The 19,612-nt window shown below is 41.7% G+C and overlaps 1 protein-coding gene across 7 annotated transcripts in view; it reads right to left on the bottom strand.

Annotated features, from left to right (window-relative positions):
- The window catches only part of PRDM10 (PR/SET domain 10), a 50,216-nt gene that overhangs the window by 21,629 nt on the left and 8,975 nt on the right, over positions 1-19,612 (bottom strand). For 6 of the 7 annotated variants that reach the window (XM_053963480.1, XM_053963479.1, XM_053963478.1 and 3 more), the window contains exons 3-13: positions 18,655-18,846; positions 16,754-16,921; positions 15,095-15,154; positions 12,267-12,386; positions 11,084-11,291; positions 10,462-10,703; positions 9,194-9,397; positions 7,185-7,257; positions 6,445-6,562; positions 5,378-5,507; positions 3,075-3,299 (exon numbers count right to left, since the gene is read on the bottom strand). In XM_053963480.1, coding sequence (XP_053819455.1) covers positions 3,075-3,299; positions 5,378-5,507; positions 6,445-6,562; positions 7,185-7,257; positions 9,194-9,397; positions 10,462-10,703; positions 11,084-11,291; positions 12,267-12,386; positions 15,095-15,154; positions 16,754-16,921; positions 18,655-18,747 — 1,641 coding nt within the window. In that variant the 5' untranslated portion in view covers positions 18,748-18,846. The remainder of the gene's footprint in view (positions 1-3,074; positions 3,300-5,377; positions 5,508-6,444; positions 6,563-7,184; positions 7,258-9,193; positions 9,398-10,461; positions 10,704-11,083; positions 11,292-12,266; positions 12,387-15,094; positions 15,155-16,753; positions 16,922-18,654; positions 18,847-19,612) is intronic. The other variant, XM_053963484.1, reaches the window with a different exon arrangement.

The following is a 19,612-nucleotide window of genomic DNA, read 5'->3' as shown; positions in this document are numbered from 1 at the left end:
ATGTATTTCAAGTCCTGAACTGCACTATTCATTTGAGTTTTGATCACTGGTACTTTAGCAGAGAGCTGACTGCTAATACAGCAGGCCAGACTCAACATAGCCCTCAAGGGCTACAGAAGGTGAAATGTTTTACTGCTCTTTGCCTAGGTAATTTATCAACTATAAAAACAGAACAAAAGAACTAAGTGTTGTCTCATTAATTTGTAGTATTGATCTGGCACAAACAATTGCGCAAACAAATCCTCCAAAACTTTAAGACTGATATTACAGCTCTTCATCCAAGCAATTTACTCCTATAAAATCCAGCTTAAATCTACAAAGAACTGGTATGAAAAGAACTGTTAAAATGCAAATTGTTATTCAGGTAACAGTTCTGGACATTGGTTACCTAAAGAAGAACGAATGTGACAATTTATGGTGCAGGGTCAATCAGGGAAACACTAAACAGGAGTTGGACCAAACAACATGGAAGGCAGTGTTGATACGTACCCTTGGATTAGATACAGTAAAAACCCAATGAAACAAAAACTCAAACCTACCTGCAGCTCCAGCTGAGCAGGCAGCATTGAGAGAGAAAAAAATACTTATGTTATGCAATGGACTTGAGAAAACAGAAGCCTTGACTTCTACAGGTCACTACAAGGACTCTTCCAACTAGAATTTACTTCTTTGAGGTTTTTGCCTCAGGAAACACTAAACATATCTTCCAGGTTTACTCTGTAGTTAGTAACTGGTCAAGGGGAGTTAAAAGGGCAAAGATAAAAACCACAGATAATCTTGAAGGTGTTTTGTGACCTTTCCTGTTTTCCTAGGGCTGATTAACAGGGATGCAATGTGCACTGCAGAACCATAGTGAGAACGGAATGCTTCCAGCAGAAGGGAATAATTAGGGCAGGATGACAACAGGGTAGGGATAAGGAGAGTAAAAAAGTTAAGGAGAAGGGACTTTTTCTAACCTCATTTTACTGGCTATGCTCCTTGTTACACAACCACTTGCATTTCCTTCACCATGAAGGAAATGACTGTGCTTTCCAAATCATATTCCTATGCCTCCTGTTTCTGGCATTAGCACACAGACACCCTACATACTGCCCAGAACTGAACTAAAAACAAATATTCATTTTGGCTGTGGACCACAATGTTCCTCTAATTTTCTACAAGAGTTCTTGAAGGGTGTGTGTATCTTTTCAATACTAGGGACCCCCCCACCTGCCATAGTTAAGGTCTGATCTCCAAGGAAACCCCACAGACTGTAAAGCAGAGGCTGAAAAATGAACTGATCGTATCAGGACTTGAACCCTGGGGCAGGACAAATCAGTGCTTCCAGCTAGCATGAAAACAGTCTCAGAGCACCACTGTCTTAAGCCTTAGAAAAGCTGAAGCAATTCACAAAGAATGACTGGTTTTGAAAACTAAATCCTATCTAAGTAATAAGGAAGAATAAGAACTACACAGGTTTCAGAATCATAACTAGGAGTCAGGAAATTCTACCTGTTCTTTGGAAGTGAATAATGTACCACATATCTAAAAACCAAATGTTTGCTAGCTTTTATTATGAAGTGCATGTTATTGTAGACAGGTGCTGTGTGAGTGTTCAGAGGGTGATTTTTCAGTGCTTAAAAAATGATGCTTGCTGGTTTACTCTTATCTCAAATGCTCATTGCTCACAGTCTGATGCAATATGGAAAGGTCTGTGCAACCATCCATCTGCCATTCTGCCAGTGCTTCTGGCTTGAAACATCTCCAGGACTCTCCTGAACACAAGCTGCCAGATAAATGAAAAGTTCTGAAGACTTGAGATACAAACATATCACTGAACCACCACTGCACTCCTCTGAGCTGTCATCCATTTGTGATGAATTTTCAGAGAACAAAAGCTAAGTCACAAGACAAAGAAGTAACTTCAGAATTTCTTTTTCTTCTTACATTAATTATTTCAGAGGATCCTAAATTCACATCTTGGGTTCAAAAGTTCAGGGAATTGGCCAATGCTTTCTTTCTTACTGAGGATGCTGTAAACACACTGTATGCTTTCCGTCCCCATGCTCTGTCAAGACTTCAGCATCTCTCTCTGTACTGTATTATACACCCTTCAAAATACATTCAATAAAAAAATCCCCCAAGCTTTAAACATATGGAAAGGAAATCACTGGTAGAAACTTATCATTCAGAGACTGCAAGCATTTTGTATGGTTAAAAACTGTGCAGTCTTAATGTGCCCAAGCTGAACTCTTTCTTCAAGACATGCCACAGCATTTTTGGGGTAACACCACCATTGGTCTTGCATATATATTACTGTAAACCTCAAGCAAAATTTGGCTCAACTTCTTCCTATACAGAATAGTTACTCAACTCTTTTCTCATCCTTCCTCATCCCCTAAAACTGAACTCTTACCCCACTGCTTCTTTCCTTAATCCAAAGTTAACACATGGAAGAAAAAGATTTTAAGCTAAATAAACTGATCTCCCAGTTACAAAGCTTCAAGGATTATTTGCTTGAATCATTTCCCTCCCACACATAGTAGAGAAAAACCAGCTCAGCCAGCTGACATGGAGCTCAGGCTCAAAGTGTTTGCTCTTAACACAGGTTTTGCTCTCAAAGGCAGGGTTTTCTACCCCAAAAAAGGACTTTATCACTAAGTATCATCATCATCTAAATGGGTCCAAACTGAAGTTGCAGTTCCTCTTTGGCAGTTATTTGCAAGAGAGTTCTGAGAGACACAGATGGTGCTGTGAGCAAGTCATTAGTCTGTGCCACAGCACCAGGATTCTGCCAGTTGTTTGAAGCACCCCTGCTTGCCAGTTTGGATGGACTGTGTTTCCATTCAAGAATTACTGTGATGGGATTCAGTCAGCTCTAGCTCCTGACCAGTTCTCACTAACACCTATGAGATACTGGTCCTTTATGTGAGATTTGTCTTCCTCTCAGTGCAAAGAAAACTGCTAGGAATGAGATGCTTTATTTGGGATTTGGAAATGGATATGACAGTGAAAGGAGGACCAGCTGGCCCTGGCAGGCAGGCCTGGCATTCCCTGGGTTACAGTGGATGTGATCCCCCATCCTCTGGGCTTACCCTGATGCGCTTTGCTCGCCTCATGTCATCTGCTGTCATGGTGCTCTGCATGGGCACCGTGCTCCCCTCGTGCTGTGGCTGTACATGGAGCACGTGGTTTTCCTGCTGCTCCAGTGCTGCCTGTGGCTCTGTTGGCACCGGAGTCTGTTCCTGCTGCTCCAGCCCATTCAGTGGGGCTTGTCCGGCCTCATCAAACTGCCCCTTGCTGGAAAAATGCAGCAAGTCCTGAAATCGCAAATCATACAACCAGTGATTATTCCCCCCACCCACTGAAAAACACTTTGATAACACTCAGCAGACAACAAGATTTGTAGATATTTAATCACAAACTATAAACAAAACAGCATAGTGTAGTGTCTACACTAACTCCTACAGTTCTCCTACTGTGTCCACTGCTGTTTTTGGCACATCACTTACACTTACAGGAGCATCACCCAGAGCACCAGGGAGGCAGTGCTGCAGGTAGGTGACTCTCCATGGGCCATCCCTTTCTCTGATCAGCCACAGACAATCAGCATTATCCAGCTGATTAGCCAGATAAGAGCCAACAAGGCTCTTCTGCACTCAGGACTATTTCCACTTTAAACAAAGCGACTAGTGCAAACCCAGGAAAGGAGAGAGTTTCTGTCTCGTGGAAACTGTTGTCACTTTGAAACACTGTGTGTCATTTTGCAGTGTCTTCTCCTTTCTAACAAACTATCTAGAGTGCCAAACTGGAGAGTGACAAACAAGGTGATCATGCTGGGCACTATGTGTTTTTTTTTATCCAGTTTCCAGCTCTGCACACATCACTTCCATAAATCACACAAAGCTGTTTTTCCTCCCCTTTCACATTAGCATAAAAGGGAGGTGTTGTAAGCACGAAGCACATGCCAAAAGTCTACATTCTTTCCCTGTGAGTTCCAGTAACTCTTCTGGAATGGAATCACCTTCTATTACAAAAAAAACCCCACACACAGATCCTTATTTTACACCACATAATGCAACTGAAGAAACTTAAAAGCACAAGCTAGGAAACAGAGCACCAGAATTAATTTTGAATTATGTCAGCTGAAGTCTGGTGCTGTCAAAACAGAAAAGCGGGTGTGGGAGAAGAAAAGCAAGGAATGAGGCCCTTATTACAAACTGTGAGTGCTTACCAGAAAGAGACCCTTAGTAAACAATACACTATCTCAGTGTCCAGCTCAGGTCTGGGTGACAAGTTTCCACCTTTCTGACACTCAGCTGTGCTCTCAGCATCCTGACTCTCCAGTTCCCAGGCAGAACTCGTGCCCAACTCGTGAATTCCTGCTTTAGCAAGGTGAGCAGACCTCCAAGGGCTTGGGGCATCATCCTATCCCACTGCACAGACACACGTGAGCCAGCTCTGGGCCATGCTCCAAGCTGGCAGGACACAAGCCACCTCCAGTCCAGAGACCACTCACAGAGACTCCACTCCAGAGACTGAGCCCAGCAAGCACCATCTCCCCTGACTGAAGGGTTTGGGACCAGCATTAGGTTTATTTGTCTAAATGAGGCTGGCATGTGCTATGTCAGCCTGTAGAGAGGGTGAGCTCGCAACTGTCTGCACCTAATGCAGCATTTAGGGCATTGCAGCAGGAATTCACAGGCAGAGTGTACATTCCTCCCTCTGAGTCAACACAGAGCCATGACCCAGTGAGGAGCCAGAGGAAAATTACCACTCCAGATATCAGCTTTCAGCTAAGTCATAAACCAGAGCACTGATCCCTTCTGTCACTGCTCATAAAAGGACTTAGTGGTAACCTAAGCATGGTCAGCATCAGAGAATTTAGTTTTTTACTTAAATGCATCGTATTACATCCCTGCAGAATATAACCAACAGCTACAAGCAAAGAACGTTTTGCAATAAGCCTGCCTACAGGAGGCCCTTCTGTTATTATTAAAACATCATAGAGAATGATATCTCAAACTGATTTAATTCTACCAGCAGCAGTTCTAAGAGCAGGCTGATCTCGCATTCCAGAAAGGACAAATAGGAACCTAAACTCCTATTACAGTTTTACTGTTTAAATTACTTCTGTGAGGCCGCTAAACTGTCGCAATAACCTACCTCACTGCTAAGTGCTTTGGAGTGAAACTTGCTGCAGAAATCCAAGTGATTTTACAGGTTTTATAGTAGGGAAGTAGTGTGCTCTCCTGGCAGAGAATTCCAGCTAGAAACCAAGAATTACTCATATGTAAGTCCAAAGCACACCCTCAGTTTGCACTGATGCCCCAAATTCTTTTAGTCAAGAGTTTACATTCCATGTGCTATTTTTTCCCCCCAGTCTCCAAAAATATACCTGTGTTCCTTCTTCACACTTTTCACCATTTTCACTGGTTACTTCCATGCGCATGAATTTGGGAGGGCGGCCAGGGCGTCTACCTGGTCCAAATCTCCTCTTTCCTCGCCCACGACCTCGGCCTCTGGTTCTGCAGAATACAGGAGTGCTCCAGGTTAGATACAAAAAAATACTAATTTGGATTCTCCACTGATTTTATGCTTTCTTTCTCAGCATTCCTACTTACCCATTCAACTCGGCAACAATGATGCAGTAAATAATAAAATCTGAATAAATTCTGGCAGCAAAAACAATGGGTTTCTGGCTGGTACCTATTTATTTTGTGCTTTATGAGAAGCCAAGGTTCAGAACACACTAAAATTTCTATCAGTAATCATGGGACCAAGAAGACTACTTGCTTCTGTCCAGCCCTCTGCCATGGCAGACTTCTTCTAACACCCTAGTTTATGTTGTACTGGAAGCATTTTCAGCATGATAGAACAAGTGCACAAGGAAACCCATTTAAAATCTGAAGCCATAACATTCGTCCCCAAAAAGCACTCAGCCCTTGATGTCAGACACTAAACAGAAGGGAACAATTTTGTGTCAAAAAAGCAAAACAAAACAGAGTCACTTGCTACATTTCAGGAGAAAGAAGGCACTAATATCTTCTGCTCTGTGACAGGTGTTTGTAGATTCAGTTTTTAATAAGTCAGGATAAACTATCTTGCCAATGGCACAATGAGGCAATTTAGAAGCCTTGTTTTCCAAGCTCTGTACTTCCATATCTCTGAGAAACATAGTGTTTCAATACTGTGATACTCAAACATTACAAGTATTTAAAGTCATTGTCAAAAGAAAAACAAAACAAAACAACTCACTAATTTCAACAGACTATTTATTTCTCTCAAGCTACTTGTTTCATAGAGTCTCTTATACAAGTCAGCCTCCTGCTGCCATGATTTTTCCTTTTGGTGCTGAGCTGATCTGTGAGTTGGTCACTAAGATTTGCAGGACAAAGCCCCTCCTTTCTGCATGTTTGGTGAAGCACCACAGTGATCCACGAGCAAAGCTAAGGCTGTCAGTACCTGCTGAAGAAGTCCAGCTTCTCGTCATGGGAGTTGAGGTGCTGCTGGAGCTGCTCTGAGCTCATGAAACGCCGATTGCACTCATAACACGGCCAGTTCTTTTCCTGCTCCCTGAGCACTGTCGGAAATGTCAGTAACACCATTTCACTCATCACCAATTAAACACCTGATTTTTTTGCCCCCAGCCTCTCTATCCTCTCTGGTCCAGATTTCTCCCCTGAAGGTTAGACAGGCTGCAGAATACCCAGCCCTGCTCCACTGGTCTTTGCTTTTATGTCCTCTGCACTGTGCCATAACCATAGCTCATCACAGAGACACAGAAAGATCACTGGGGACAATTCCCATGGAGTATCAACTCTGTTAGAAATTCAGATGGATTCTGAAATTCACCCTTGTATGGAAGAGCATCTACAGGATTGTGCTTCTGGCATAAGTTAAGGGAGATCAAGGCAAATTTCTAAATCTAAAGCAGTCACACAGTAGACAGTGAGTACAGAAACAGACCTCTTCCTGGGAGGAAGGAACCTAATGCTTCCCAGAAACTGAAGCAAAGGCTTAAATTAAGGTAATAGTCTCATGACAATAGTTATTGGAAATAAGCCCCAAGAACACAGTCTAGATCTGGTTTAACTTTTCCCAACCTAGCAGAAATTTGGGAGCACTACACAGGCCATATACTTGAAAGTAAGGAGTGCAACTTGCAACCACTACCACACTGAAAGCAGAAGATCCCAAGTTACCCTTCCTCTCCTCCTCAGTTACGTCATGGATCTTCTGGTTCACAAACTCGGCATAGGAAGCAGCATACCACACCTGCAACAGGAGCACAAGGTAACAGGACACTGAGGAGGAGCCAAAACTAACGGAAATTTATTTGAAAATGGGTTTTAAGCAATACATTTAATTCATTTGCCTCTAAGCAATACATTTAATTCATTTGCCTCAACCACTAACTCTTATTGCTCCTTCCATCCCTCAGTAACAAAGTCTGGTAAGATCAGTGTGGCCCCATTAAGGAATGAAAGAGCTTTGTTCAGGAAGTACATCCATTTAATTTTAAGGTCTAGCTTCCTAACACAAATGTTTATCTCACACATGGCTTCCAGTAGCTCTAAAGGAAATAAGATTAATCTCTTCAAACCCAGCTACATGACTGTAAAGGAAGGATGTCATCGGAGTACTGATAGTTGTACCAAGAGCAATGGAAATGTTATTAATTTGGGGGATTTCCCATTTCTTTCCTGCTCTCCTTACATAGACAATAGGCAGCACCATCCACATAGACTCATTTAAAATGCTTCTGAACTTCTGAAGGATTGGAGCAATATGGTTCTTCTTCCCAAAACAAAGATCTGCCAGGCACCAGCATGACAGACCCACTTTTGTCATACAAGGAATTCAAGCCTTCAGCAAAGGCAACCACAAGAGGCAGGAAGACAAAGTTTATTAAAGCCTAAAAGCAGATGCTCACATTTAGATGAGAATTCTTCCATCATTTCATTTGTTTGATGAAAAAGAGTGGATTTTAGAAAATATTTCTCAAAGAAGGCATTAACATTTTTATCACGAGAAACTCAAACAAATTTGAGCTTGCAGTGGGCCACAGGCAAAGGTGAGTAGGATTTCAAGGACCCTTCAGTAGGTGTGTCACTCTGAAGGAATCTCACCAGCTGGACAAAGACGAAAGCCTGGAGCTCCTGGACTACACACCTGGCAGGCAAATCAAAACTTCCCAGCTTCAGCTACTTTCATCTCCGGACAAAATGTGCATGAATGCCCTACATCCACTTGGGGAAGAAATGAAGTTACCAAGCCTTTCAGTTAGCAAGCCATTTTACCCCAAAAGACACTACTAACACAGAAAGCAAGAAAAATTATGCTCCCACCAGGAGGTCTGTACAGATTTAAAGTCTGATTTCAAACTGTTTTAAAAACTGTTGACAAAATGGTGATTGGATACACTTTAAATGGATTTGTAAGATTTCTAGTAATTCAGCTTAAAAAAAATCAAGGACTGATTTCAGATAGTCCCGCTCTTAAAGGGTATAAGTAGGCTTTTGCCCTGATTTACTAAGTGCACTTCCTAAACAATTGTTTTTCCAGACAAATTGTTGAAATCTACATGCAATAAGAGATTTGAAAAACAACAAAATTTCCTGGTATCAAATTTTTTTGGTCCCCCCACAGCACCCCAAAAAATGTTGAAAATTAAAGCCATCTCAGCCAGCCATGCTGCTTTGAGCTCAACGTAATCAGTAAATTTTTCGAGGGAACAAAAGGCAAACCACAGGGAAATCACACTATCAATTTTCACATACAAAGTCTCAAAAGCTCCAGGAAAGCCAGGTAAAAGGAGAGACCACATTCACTTAAAGCATCAAAAAACAAGCAAGGAACACACAGGACTAACTGGAAAGGGCATCCAGAATTTAAAAAATATGATTGCTGCAATAAAAATTAGATTGTATCAGCAAAATATATGCTGTGTAAAGCATGACAGGGAAAGACAAATAATTTACCTATTTTTATTTTAAACTTCCTCATGAGCCAAAGCTTATTAAAATGCATATGTTGGTGACTAACTACTTACTAACTTCAGTGACATTCAATTCGGGCCAGGCGTTTTTCAGAGGAAAAAATCTCTAAAACTTTTCACATCAGTAGTTTTTGGCACTTATTAGGGATCAACTTTTAAGGTACTATTTAATCAGTAGAAAAAGAGAATCCTGACACACAAGCAATGCCATACCTTGAGTTCCTGCTTGGGCTCCACATTTTTAATGGTGGTGTAATAAATGTGGTGGCCGTACTGATAGGCCACCAGATTCTGCTCCAGGTGGTTTTGAGCTGGACGCACAAACATCATCCAGTTACACAGAGCCTCACTGGAAAGTTCAAACCACAAGTCCTCTTGCAAGTCTCTGTCTTTTCTGTCACCCTTATCAAGAGAAACCTGTAGCAAAATCCAATTACATGTGACTGTAACTGCCTGGCAGCACATTCAAAAGAATTTGAGTTACTAAGAAAACTACTGTGCCCATGCAACTGTTACATTAGGGAAGCAATGAAGGCATAGCTAATTTTCTCTCTTTACTAACATGGATCCAGAAACAGGCAGAAAAATATTTAGCAACAGGTAAAGATTAACTAGGGAGGCACAATGGATCCTTCCAAGGCTTTCAGGGCCAAGAATCATTCATTAAAGGAGTCAGGCATAGTATGAACAAGTGACTATAACAAATGACATACAAGTAGCTGTAGCTTTAGTAGGGTACAGAAACATCAGTTGAAAGTTTCTAATTGGCAGACCCACTTTTCCTTTCGTTTCTTGAGTCATGACATTCCCTCAAGCAGGAAGCAGCATTTCTTTAGCTGAACTTCTCTTGGTTGCTGAATCTGACTATGGGTCACAACTTGCTTGTCAGACACTGTCCAGAGCCCTTCTAAGACTGTGGATCTAAACTCCAACACATAAAGGACCTATTTTTTCTAGTGAAACCAGTAAATAAATGGATAAAAGTCACTCAAATCCATTTAACCCCATACCAATTACTTCACAAGAGGAAAGGCATAAAAATATCTCCTCTCCCCTACATCTTATGAATAGGAAGGTAAGAAAAATATTTTGAACTGAGGTTACAACATGGCATAAAAGAATGGCTGCAGAACATCCTTAGAAGGGGCTGCTATTTTTATGTCCAGATGTTGCTTCAGCTCATGTGAGAGTGATTCACAGCCTTCCATGTTATGCACTCTATATATACGTATATATATATATACACACACATACATGTGTGTATATATATCCTATCACCATAATGCCAGAACATTCACCAGGATCAGTGTGTCACCCTGAATAACAGAGCAGATTTGAAGCCAAAACAATCTGGGTATCTCTTAGTTACAGTCAGAGATGGAAGTAACAAAATATCTCTAGTGAATTAATGAAGGTAGAGTGACAAATTAATGAAAATCGGAGCTTAGGCAAAAATTGATTTCCCCTTTTTTCACTCTTACCTTCAAATGGATATAGCAGTCTTTGAGCTCAGTCTGTCTGACCAGGGGTCCTTCCACAGGCCCAAACTGTGTACGCTTTGGGATGCGCCTTTTGGAGAACACACCTCCCAAAAACCTGTCTATATAGAGCACCAGGGGAAGGCTGGCCCTTGCCCTGGTCAGTACAGGCCGGTTTGGGATGGGATGCAAAGGTCCGTGTTTCGGACACACTGAGGGATGTGCATTATTACACTCTTCACACCCTGCAACACAAAGGCAGAGAGGACATGACTTTTAGGCAGACACACACCAGCTCAGAGATAGCCTTATCTCTCTCTAAACACCTTTGGCTCAGCTGTGGAAAAACACTTATGCCAATAGTCATTCTACATTTTAAAATATTAGAAGGCCAGTGTCCAGCAAAATAAGAACAAATCAGCTCAGAGACTTCACTAAAGACAAAATTTTGTCTTTTTTGTCAAGCAGCCCAATTTGAATTCACGTTTCTGGGAATCAAGACTCACACTTACTCATTACTGCTAAAATCTGAATGGTTTTTGCCTCTCTTTACTAAAGGTCTAATGGAGAGGGAAGAAAAAAAGGGGGAGCAGGTAGTACACTACATATGACTGCACATGCTTACACAAATCATTGGGATCAAAGGGTCGAGGTGGATCTGGATCCCACTCATCCATGTCAGTGTCTTCCCCATCTTCATCCTCATCTTCATCCTCATCATCTTCCTCCTTTGTTTCTATCCTTTCCATTTGATTCTGTAGAGGTGCTAAAGGATCAGAACCATCCACAGCCTCCATAGGAGGTAACACCTGGTTATGCACCGGTAATGATGCCTGAGGAGAGAATTCACAAACAATTCAAGCTGATTCATGATGAAAACCACATGGACAAGCAATGAAGGTCCTTGCTAGTCTACCCTTCCTGCTGCCTCTAGTTATAGAGAGGAGGACAAGGGAAGGTGCTAAAAGACTGCCAGGGGATGTTTTGCATGGCTGGCTGCTGCTGCTGGCCTCACTCAAAACACCTGTATTACTCCCTGGCTATACCCTGCCAAGGACTCAGTTCTCAGAAGAAACTGAACTCAGAGGAAGTTCTCAACCCTTGCAGAAAGTTTAAAACCAAGTCCAGGCTCTGTGGATATTACCTAGAGCCTAAAGCTGTATTTTAATTTCTTTTGTACAAGTGAGAGAATCCTGCACTTTGGCACACAATCTTCTCTTTACAATCCAACAAAACCAATCTCCAGAGTAAAAAGGTAGAGGTCAATATAGGGTGAGGTAATGTGGAGACTAGATATAAACTACAGAACATGAAGAATAGTTGAGGGCGTTGCATTCTTCCACTAATTTTCAAGTTTAGCCCTTTCCTTCCTTAAAAGAACTGCAACATTTGAAGTTTGGCACATATTCTATCACCCACGCAGGATTCTCAGGTAGAGAACACGAAATATTACACGCAGCAGAGCTGCCTGAAAATATTGGCAAAGAAACCCAGTGGATGTTGCTGTGACAGTCAGCACTACACCTTCTGTTAACTTCACTTTTCAGCGCTGACAAAATTTTAAGGTGGCTGCTCACAGAACCATCTGTGAAACAGGTTTCTCTGTATATTAAATATATGATATACTAAACCCCACGGTGAGATATCCCACATTCCACTGTGAGACGAGGGAAGACAGTACAAATCTGCACTACAGCTTTCTCACATCTCCTCCCATATCACTTAGCCACATTTCATCCCCAGAGATGACGGAGCGATGGAGTCAGTGCGCTTGTACATGAAAAAGGAAAGGGTGCCTGGCAACTTACTCTATCTGCTTGTGGCCCCTGCTCCAGAGCCACTGGCTGGGGGGGGTCAGCAACGCTGCCGAGCACGGACAGGTTGGTGGGATTCATGCTCTGAGCAGCAGCAGGCAAGAGCACAGTTACCTAAAATCACAGGCACTCATTTTAGCACTGCAGCATTTCCATCAGTCACTTAAACACATGGGCAGGGCCCAGCATGCACAGCTCCCTTGAGCCCTGCACTCTACTCAAAAACTGCTGCATTCCCATGATTTTTGGGGTTCAAATAGGGCTGATGGGCTTAGACAGAACCTGCAGCTCCTGGGACAAAAGGAAAGACTTCAAATCTATAGACTTCACAAATTCTGAATTACCTATTGCACATTTTTAAATTAAGGTCCTGGGTTCAATTGCACTAAAAACAGATGTTAGGAGCTCTTTAGGTCTTGGTAAAACCAGCGATTTGGGGTCTCTTTTCCTCTACGCCCAAATTTACTTTCGTTTTCAAGGGAAAGCATAAAGAAGGACTAAAAAACATTTCCTCTTTTTTTGACTTTTTCTTTCCTCAAGCAAACCCTGCTGATGACTGAGGGGTTTAGAACTAGATAAACTTTAAGGTCTCTTCCAATCCAAATCATTCTGTGATTCTATGATCACAGATTCTATGATCCAGGATCCATAAAGAACCAAGACGGTGTAATTGACCTCATGAGAAGATCAAGCTCTCAAACAAGAGGATCCCAACAATTATTTTTCTTTACACCTGGTCACTATTCATTTTTGTTTACATACTCCTTTTTTTGTGCTGTAACAACCAAATTAATGCATATTACACTGTTCTCTTCCATTCAGCAATAAAACAAAGCACAACTAAGACTCCTAGGAATCACCTTTCCTGCCTTTTGTTTCCTGCTTATCTATACAGGAATTTGCATCATTATTTTGCGTGACTTTTCATCCTTCTCTACAGCTGATATCGTGTGGCTTCTGGTTTGTGTCTCTGACTGTTAAGCAGCTTTTATACTAAAATCCAAGCTCTTGCCTCTTTGCAGAGTGCTTAATAAATAGCAGATAAAACTGAGAACAGTGAATTGGGCCAGTAGCGAGGGAGCAGACAACAAAATCCGTAACGTAAGCACTCGGTCTTAGTACTCCAAACTAGCAGCTTTGTTTAAAGAGTTACTAAGAGCAATTTATGACACTCCTGAAAAACAACAGCAAAAAGACTTCAGGGAATGGTGCCACAGTGAGGAGGAAACCACATGACAGTCTGGTATTGACACATCTGAAGCCAAGTGGCAACAAAGAGGCATCATTATTCCTCCAGTGTGCCAGCAAGGAGAGGGTCACATAGACTTGGATCTATTTGTACCCCCTATTAGCATTGCCTACTACTAATCACACCAAACATACCCTTACTTGCACTTCCATTTCAGGCCCTGCATGGATTATGGGCATTATTTTTGTAAACCTCTCACTTTCTTTCTACAATACAGTTTCTTCTGAAAGACAAGAGGAGCTTTAATTATTATTTTATCATTAGTTGTTAGTTCAGGGATGTCCCACATGAAATGCTAATGTAAAATCAGCTGCAAAGGCAGGAGTTGATATAGTGAGGGATTAACCATTCACCAAAAAATTAATATATATGTTAGGACTGCTGTCAGACTGTGTTGGAATGGAAGACAGGCTGAGGACACACAGGCAAGTGCTTCTGGAATAATAACGGCAGACCACCTCTGTTGTAACTGCCATCTGCACTGTGCATAAATAATCTCTATTTTTAATTAATCATATATTTGTCAAATGAGCTTTAAGACGATTAAATAGGAATTTCTGGCTTCTTAATGCAGGGAAATTGATGGAATAAAAAATTCCAGAACAAAACTCCAGAGAATGAAAAGAATGAGAAGACAGGTAACACCTTTATTGTGTCAGTCATTGCTTCCCATCTGTGCCTCAACCATTTAGAAGGTTTTTTAGCAAGAAAATTTGCTTTCAGCACAGATTCAATCCCTCACTCTGCCCCAAGACTGTCAATAAACACACATTTTAATGATGGCTTTGGTGATGATTCAGATCTAGTACATCCATTCACACACATCATTAAAGACCCACCAAGCAGTAATGATTTTAAGTCTACGACAAGCAGAGAATTCCAACCACAGATCTGAAAGCACCTGTCTACAGCTGATTACCACAGCACAGTCCCCAAAGATACCAGTAAGAGTTAATAACAAAACTTCCCCATACATGATGGATGTAAAAAGAATAAGGAAAAACCATTATAACCTTATAAACACAGGCTGCAGTTTTATTCTCTTCCCAGCCTACCTCACACTGGCAAGCCCAGCACACCTGATAAGGGAGCCAGTCACTGAACTTCAGGTTTCACATTTAATTTCCTGTGACATTTCTAGTAAACCTAGAATTTATTCCAATTTTTCTATCCCTCAACAGCCTTCTGTGGACTCCAAGGCATTTGGATCAGAATGTGTATGAGGACAACTGAAAACCCCGCCTTTCCAAAATGGCACATTCAGATGACATCAGCCACATCTGCTGCAGGGACACTGTTTAAAGATTTTTTCCTGCTGTCTGGGGCAGTAAATTAGAATTCTTGTTGAATATTAATTAAAGAGAACAAACTCAAAATAATTCTTAAGTGTTACTGTCATTCATGCTCAAGGTGGTCATTGGTCTCGATCAGGGTGATAGCACAAGAATAAGATTGTCACTGGATAACTTCAGACACAGCTCATTACCCTTCTGCACCACATGAATGTCCCTTTACCTTCCCTAACTGTTCCCTCATAATTTTAGGCCCAAAATGAATAATATCTCTTCCTTACCTGCTGGGTGGTAGCATCCTGTTGGACATAAGCCACTTGGGACGGATCTGTAAACAGAGTCTAGACAAAGTGAAAAAGGCTTATCAAACCAGCCATGGGGGCTTTTACTCCCAACTCACCCAAAAGTTACCCTGCCACTATGAAACAACCCACATTTGAGCCTTTGTCAGCTTCTAACCTTCCTGTTACCACAGCAAACTACTTCAACTTACCCAAGTAGACCTACATACATAGAAATTAAAATTTAGACAATGCTCCATTAAGAGTTAATAATATATTTATGCAGTACTTTGCATCTGTACAGCTGAAGTGTTTCACAGGTTTTATTTTTTTATTTACCTAAATCACTTTGTCAGTTGTTGATTTGATAAAATCTACAGGATGAAATTCAATAGCACCATCTATGCCCTTAATGTTTAACACTTAAAAGCAGGATAGAAGGTAACTGTGAGCTTTTTCTTCCTGAAAATTCACTAGACTGCTGCATGCTTACTTTTGAGGAACTATCATGCACATCCTATATGGGACTTTGATATGGCCAAGATGCTGTTTAATTTCATAGAAGCCATGACAAATTCAATATTCTGCAAGAACAGCCCTGACAGAATCCCAGGAAAAGCAAGGCTAAGGATTGACTGAGGCCAGCTTTACTTAGCCAAAACTTGAAATATCTGAGCTTGCAGCAGCCTGGCTACAATAAAATAAAGCATGGTATAATAAAAATTCCTTTAGCACTGTGATAATTTCATCTTAGATGCAGAAGAGTGTCTGAATACTACCCATCTTTTGACACAATGACAGCATTCATAGTTTTGGAGTTAGTTGGCCAGCAACTTCCTGGGAGATATCCCCTCAGGACATCCCTTCACATAGAAGCTGGTTTTCTGGGACAGCTGAGAGCTGCACAAGACACACTGTGCCACATGAGGCCCTGCCAGCATGACGGGGGTGTCAGGTACATGCACTTTGCAGCACAGCTAATCTGCCCTGCCAGCAAAGATATTATAAAACACTCTGGACAAAGCAAGCCTGTTCCTTTTTAATCCGTCCACACAGAGGCAGAGATGCATAGCATATTGACCCCATATAAACACGTGCTGCAAGGGCATAAAGGCTATTTCATGTGATTATGCAGAAGAAAATGAATATATAAGGTCTATAAAATCAGCAACCCTGCAGAGACCACAAAATTACATTGAATTAACAGAGATGCTCTGCAAAAAGACACGACTGTTATTGTAACTATCAATTATGACAACTGTACTACAGAAAGCAAAGACGCTTCCAGAAGGAACACAGCTCTTTTAGGAAGAGAATGTTCCAGAAGGAACATTAGCTTTTTACTGGATACAAGAGGCAGAACTTTTGGTGAGAGTATCCTTGTTCTGGAAAATACCTTTAGTAAATTATAATCTCATCCACCTTCAGTGAAGTAACCAGCATTTCATAATTCATAGCCTCACCATCCTTTGATAAGCAGATTTGCACATCAGACAAATGAACAGCATGAAGTCCCTGCAGTGGGCAGAGAAAACTGCTGGCAGCGACTGCCTGCTATTTTCCAGTCATACCACTTGGCTGGTAACTGGCCTTCATCCCAAACAAGATTGTTGTGTTTTCTAGGTGCCAAAACCAGGGTGGGCTCAGAACCACACGTGCCTGTGTAGCTTCCACGGGGTGGATGTAAACGAGGGTGTGCTCCGAGGTGTCCACAGAGGTGTAGGAGGTGCCGTCAGCCGTGTAAACCACCTGCTGTGCAGGGCCGCGCTCCTGCTCGTCACTGTACATGATCTGGGCCACTGCCCCCCCCTCGGGGACAAAGTGCACCTGGGGAACAAACAGATCCTGGACTCGCACCAACACAGGCCAGTGGGACACAACACCAGAGTCACAGGGTGCCTTGGAAAGCAGAGAGAACTTGTGTCCCAACTAATCTGAATGCAGTGAAAAACACATATTTCAAATCTCACTCAATTATTCTACCAATAGAAATCTGGACACAGCTCCCATCAGTGTCTGGTTTTACTCTGCATTGCCACTCAAGACGTAACTGCTACAAAGGGCACCCACTCATAGTTAGCTCTTGCATGACGCTTTGAAAATTTGTAAGGGACCAAGTTTATATTTGAACTGATGTATCTATTAAATGTATTGGGATATGGTTTCCCTTTATGCTTATATCCCTTTCAGTATTTATGATAATTACTTCATTCAACTAGTTCTGTAGTTGGAGGTATTTTTTGCTGTCTGATGAGAGGTTAACGGAATTTATTAACTCTGATACTTCTCAAGTTATAGCATTGCAGTTCTCAGAGGCAGCAGTAGAGCATATTAGACTGCTTCCCTATAGTATGTATGTGCAGCATCAGTAGAAAATTCAACTATTTAAACAAACAAACCTATACCTAAAAACATTAAGCACAGATTCCAAGGACTACTGGAACATGTTATGTCTAGGGCTGCACTTTAAACAAGTCTATTTTACCAGAACATTATGATCATAACTGATGATCAGTGGCCTATATTAAATGAGCCAGAATACTGGATTCCAGTGAAAACAATAATATCTTTAACTTTTGCCATCCTTTACATGCTGAAAAGCATTTTCAGTGCATAGGAAAAACTGGACAGTGAGCGGGAAACCTAGTTTGAATACAAGTATTCATAGTCACATAAAATTCTTTGACATAAAATGATACCACAGCTACACATTTTGTTTCACTTTTTAGCTTATGCTTCAGAAGACACCCGGTACTCCCCCTGTGGATGCTCAGTGCTGATTGCGTACAGTAAATCTTCTCACAAACACTACCATTTCAATTTGGAAAGCAATCTGTAAATTCTCATTAAGCCTCAAAACTGCCATGTGCAAACAGCAGCATGGTTATCCCATTGTAGAGAGAAGGGAACACAGGCCATTGAGAAATGCCTTTCTTTGCAAATTTCAAAGCTGGAAATTACTAAGAGAGGCAGGATTTCTCAGCTTGTGGGTCAAATACCATGCAGCACCCTTCTCCTACCATACTTAAAAGAGTAAATCAATTTACAGAATTCTAGAAATTCCCAGCTGTATTGTCTCAGAGGCAGAGGGACAAGTTGTATACAGCAGAACCTGACTGCATTAGTCACTTACAATTAATATTTCTCCCTTCCTTGTTACCCAGATGTCTGGCTGGAAAAAATTACTTGTATTACTTTCCCCAAGGTCCACCCACAGTTCCATCCGATTCAAATGATGCCATCAAAAGCGGCTGCCACAGAGCACAGATTTTGTTCATTACTCTGAACACCCTTTACTCTCCCACATGGTAATAAATGTAGTTGGACACTGAAACTTCCATAGCCACTGCTTAGTTTTGTTCAGCTCATTTGAGAGCTCTGTGTCTCCACTGCTGCGGTTTGCACAGTTCAGTTTCTGAACCTTTAACCTCAAATCACCACAGAAATGTTTGTATTTCTGCTCAAATGAAATCTAGACTCTAAATCAGGGCCATATGGGAACTAACCCTCCCCACCAATCCCAATCCAGCCCAAGCAGAGGCAGAGCTCTGGCTAATCACCTGAGCAGTGTTCTGGTCCTGTCCTGCAGACTCGGTCCACACTTGAGGACTTTCCTCTTTCAAGTCCATCTCCTCCCTGCCTGTGTGCTCCATGAGGAGAAGGAGATCTACTGGAGTAATATCTGGGTGAAGGGATTCATTTGTTCATTGTGTTTCTCCTTCCAGAAGACAAGGTGATCTTCAGCAGCATGGCTGTAAAAAAACAGGGAACAGAGACATTAAAACCAGCATGACACATGGCATGGAGCTATGAGGGATTTGTTGTTATCCACTACCACACTTCAGTAACATAGAGTAAAGCAGGTTTGGCTTTACAAACACATCCTACAAGACCCAAACACCTTAAGTTAAGGGAACAAGGGAACAGAACTCTTATCTCACTGAGCATGGTCAAGTCCTACTGTTCACCACTTTCCATATCCCATTAAGGAGGAAACGAATCAACTATTGCACCAATTGCACTGACAGATTACACTGAATTCTTCCTGCATGTCTTTCCTTGGTCACAGGCCATCCACGCCACCTTCTCCTCACTGTCCTTCTGGCACCTACAGGCCTAGAAATAAATAATGCAAAAAATGGACCTGAGGCTTCCTACAAGAAAACACTATGTTCAGAGATGCATCACCAGTTCCTCAGTTTGCCTGAATGAGGTTCTGTTTGAGCACCAACTGGTTTTCCATGTACAGACAGATTTGACCTTGGACAAAACCCCAGTCCCAGGTTAGTACAGTGTTACAACAGCCAATTACTAAAAAGGAACAATGAAACTTAAACGCTCAAAGATCCTGACAAACTGCTTCCAAGCTTGGTTTTATTCACCTCTTGCAATTTTACTGGGGCCTCTCAATCTGCCGTTGCGATCCCAGAAGGGTAATTTACAGCTCTGGTGATTGTTTGAGTTGGTGGTTCAACACCGTCCCAATCCTTCATCTCTAATGTTGTATTAAATCACAGG

Source organism: Vidua chalybeata, chromosome 23 (assembly GCF_026979565.1).
Source record: "Vidua chalybeata isolate OUT-0048 chromosome 23, bVidCha1 merged haplotype, whole genome shotgun sequence".
NCBI classification, from domain to species: domain Eukaryota; kingdom Metazoa; phylum Chordata; class Aves; order Passeriformes; family Viduidae; genus Vidua; species Vidua chalybeata.
The sequence above is the reverse complement of the archived record's forward strand: the minus strand, read 5'-3'. Positions and strand labels throughout refer to the sequence as shown.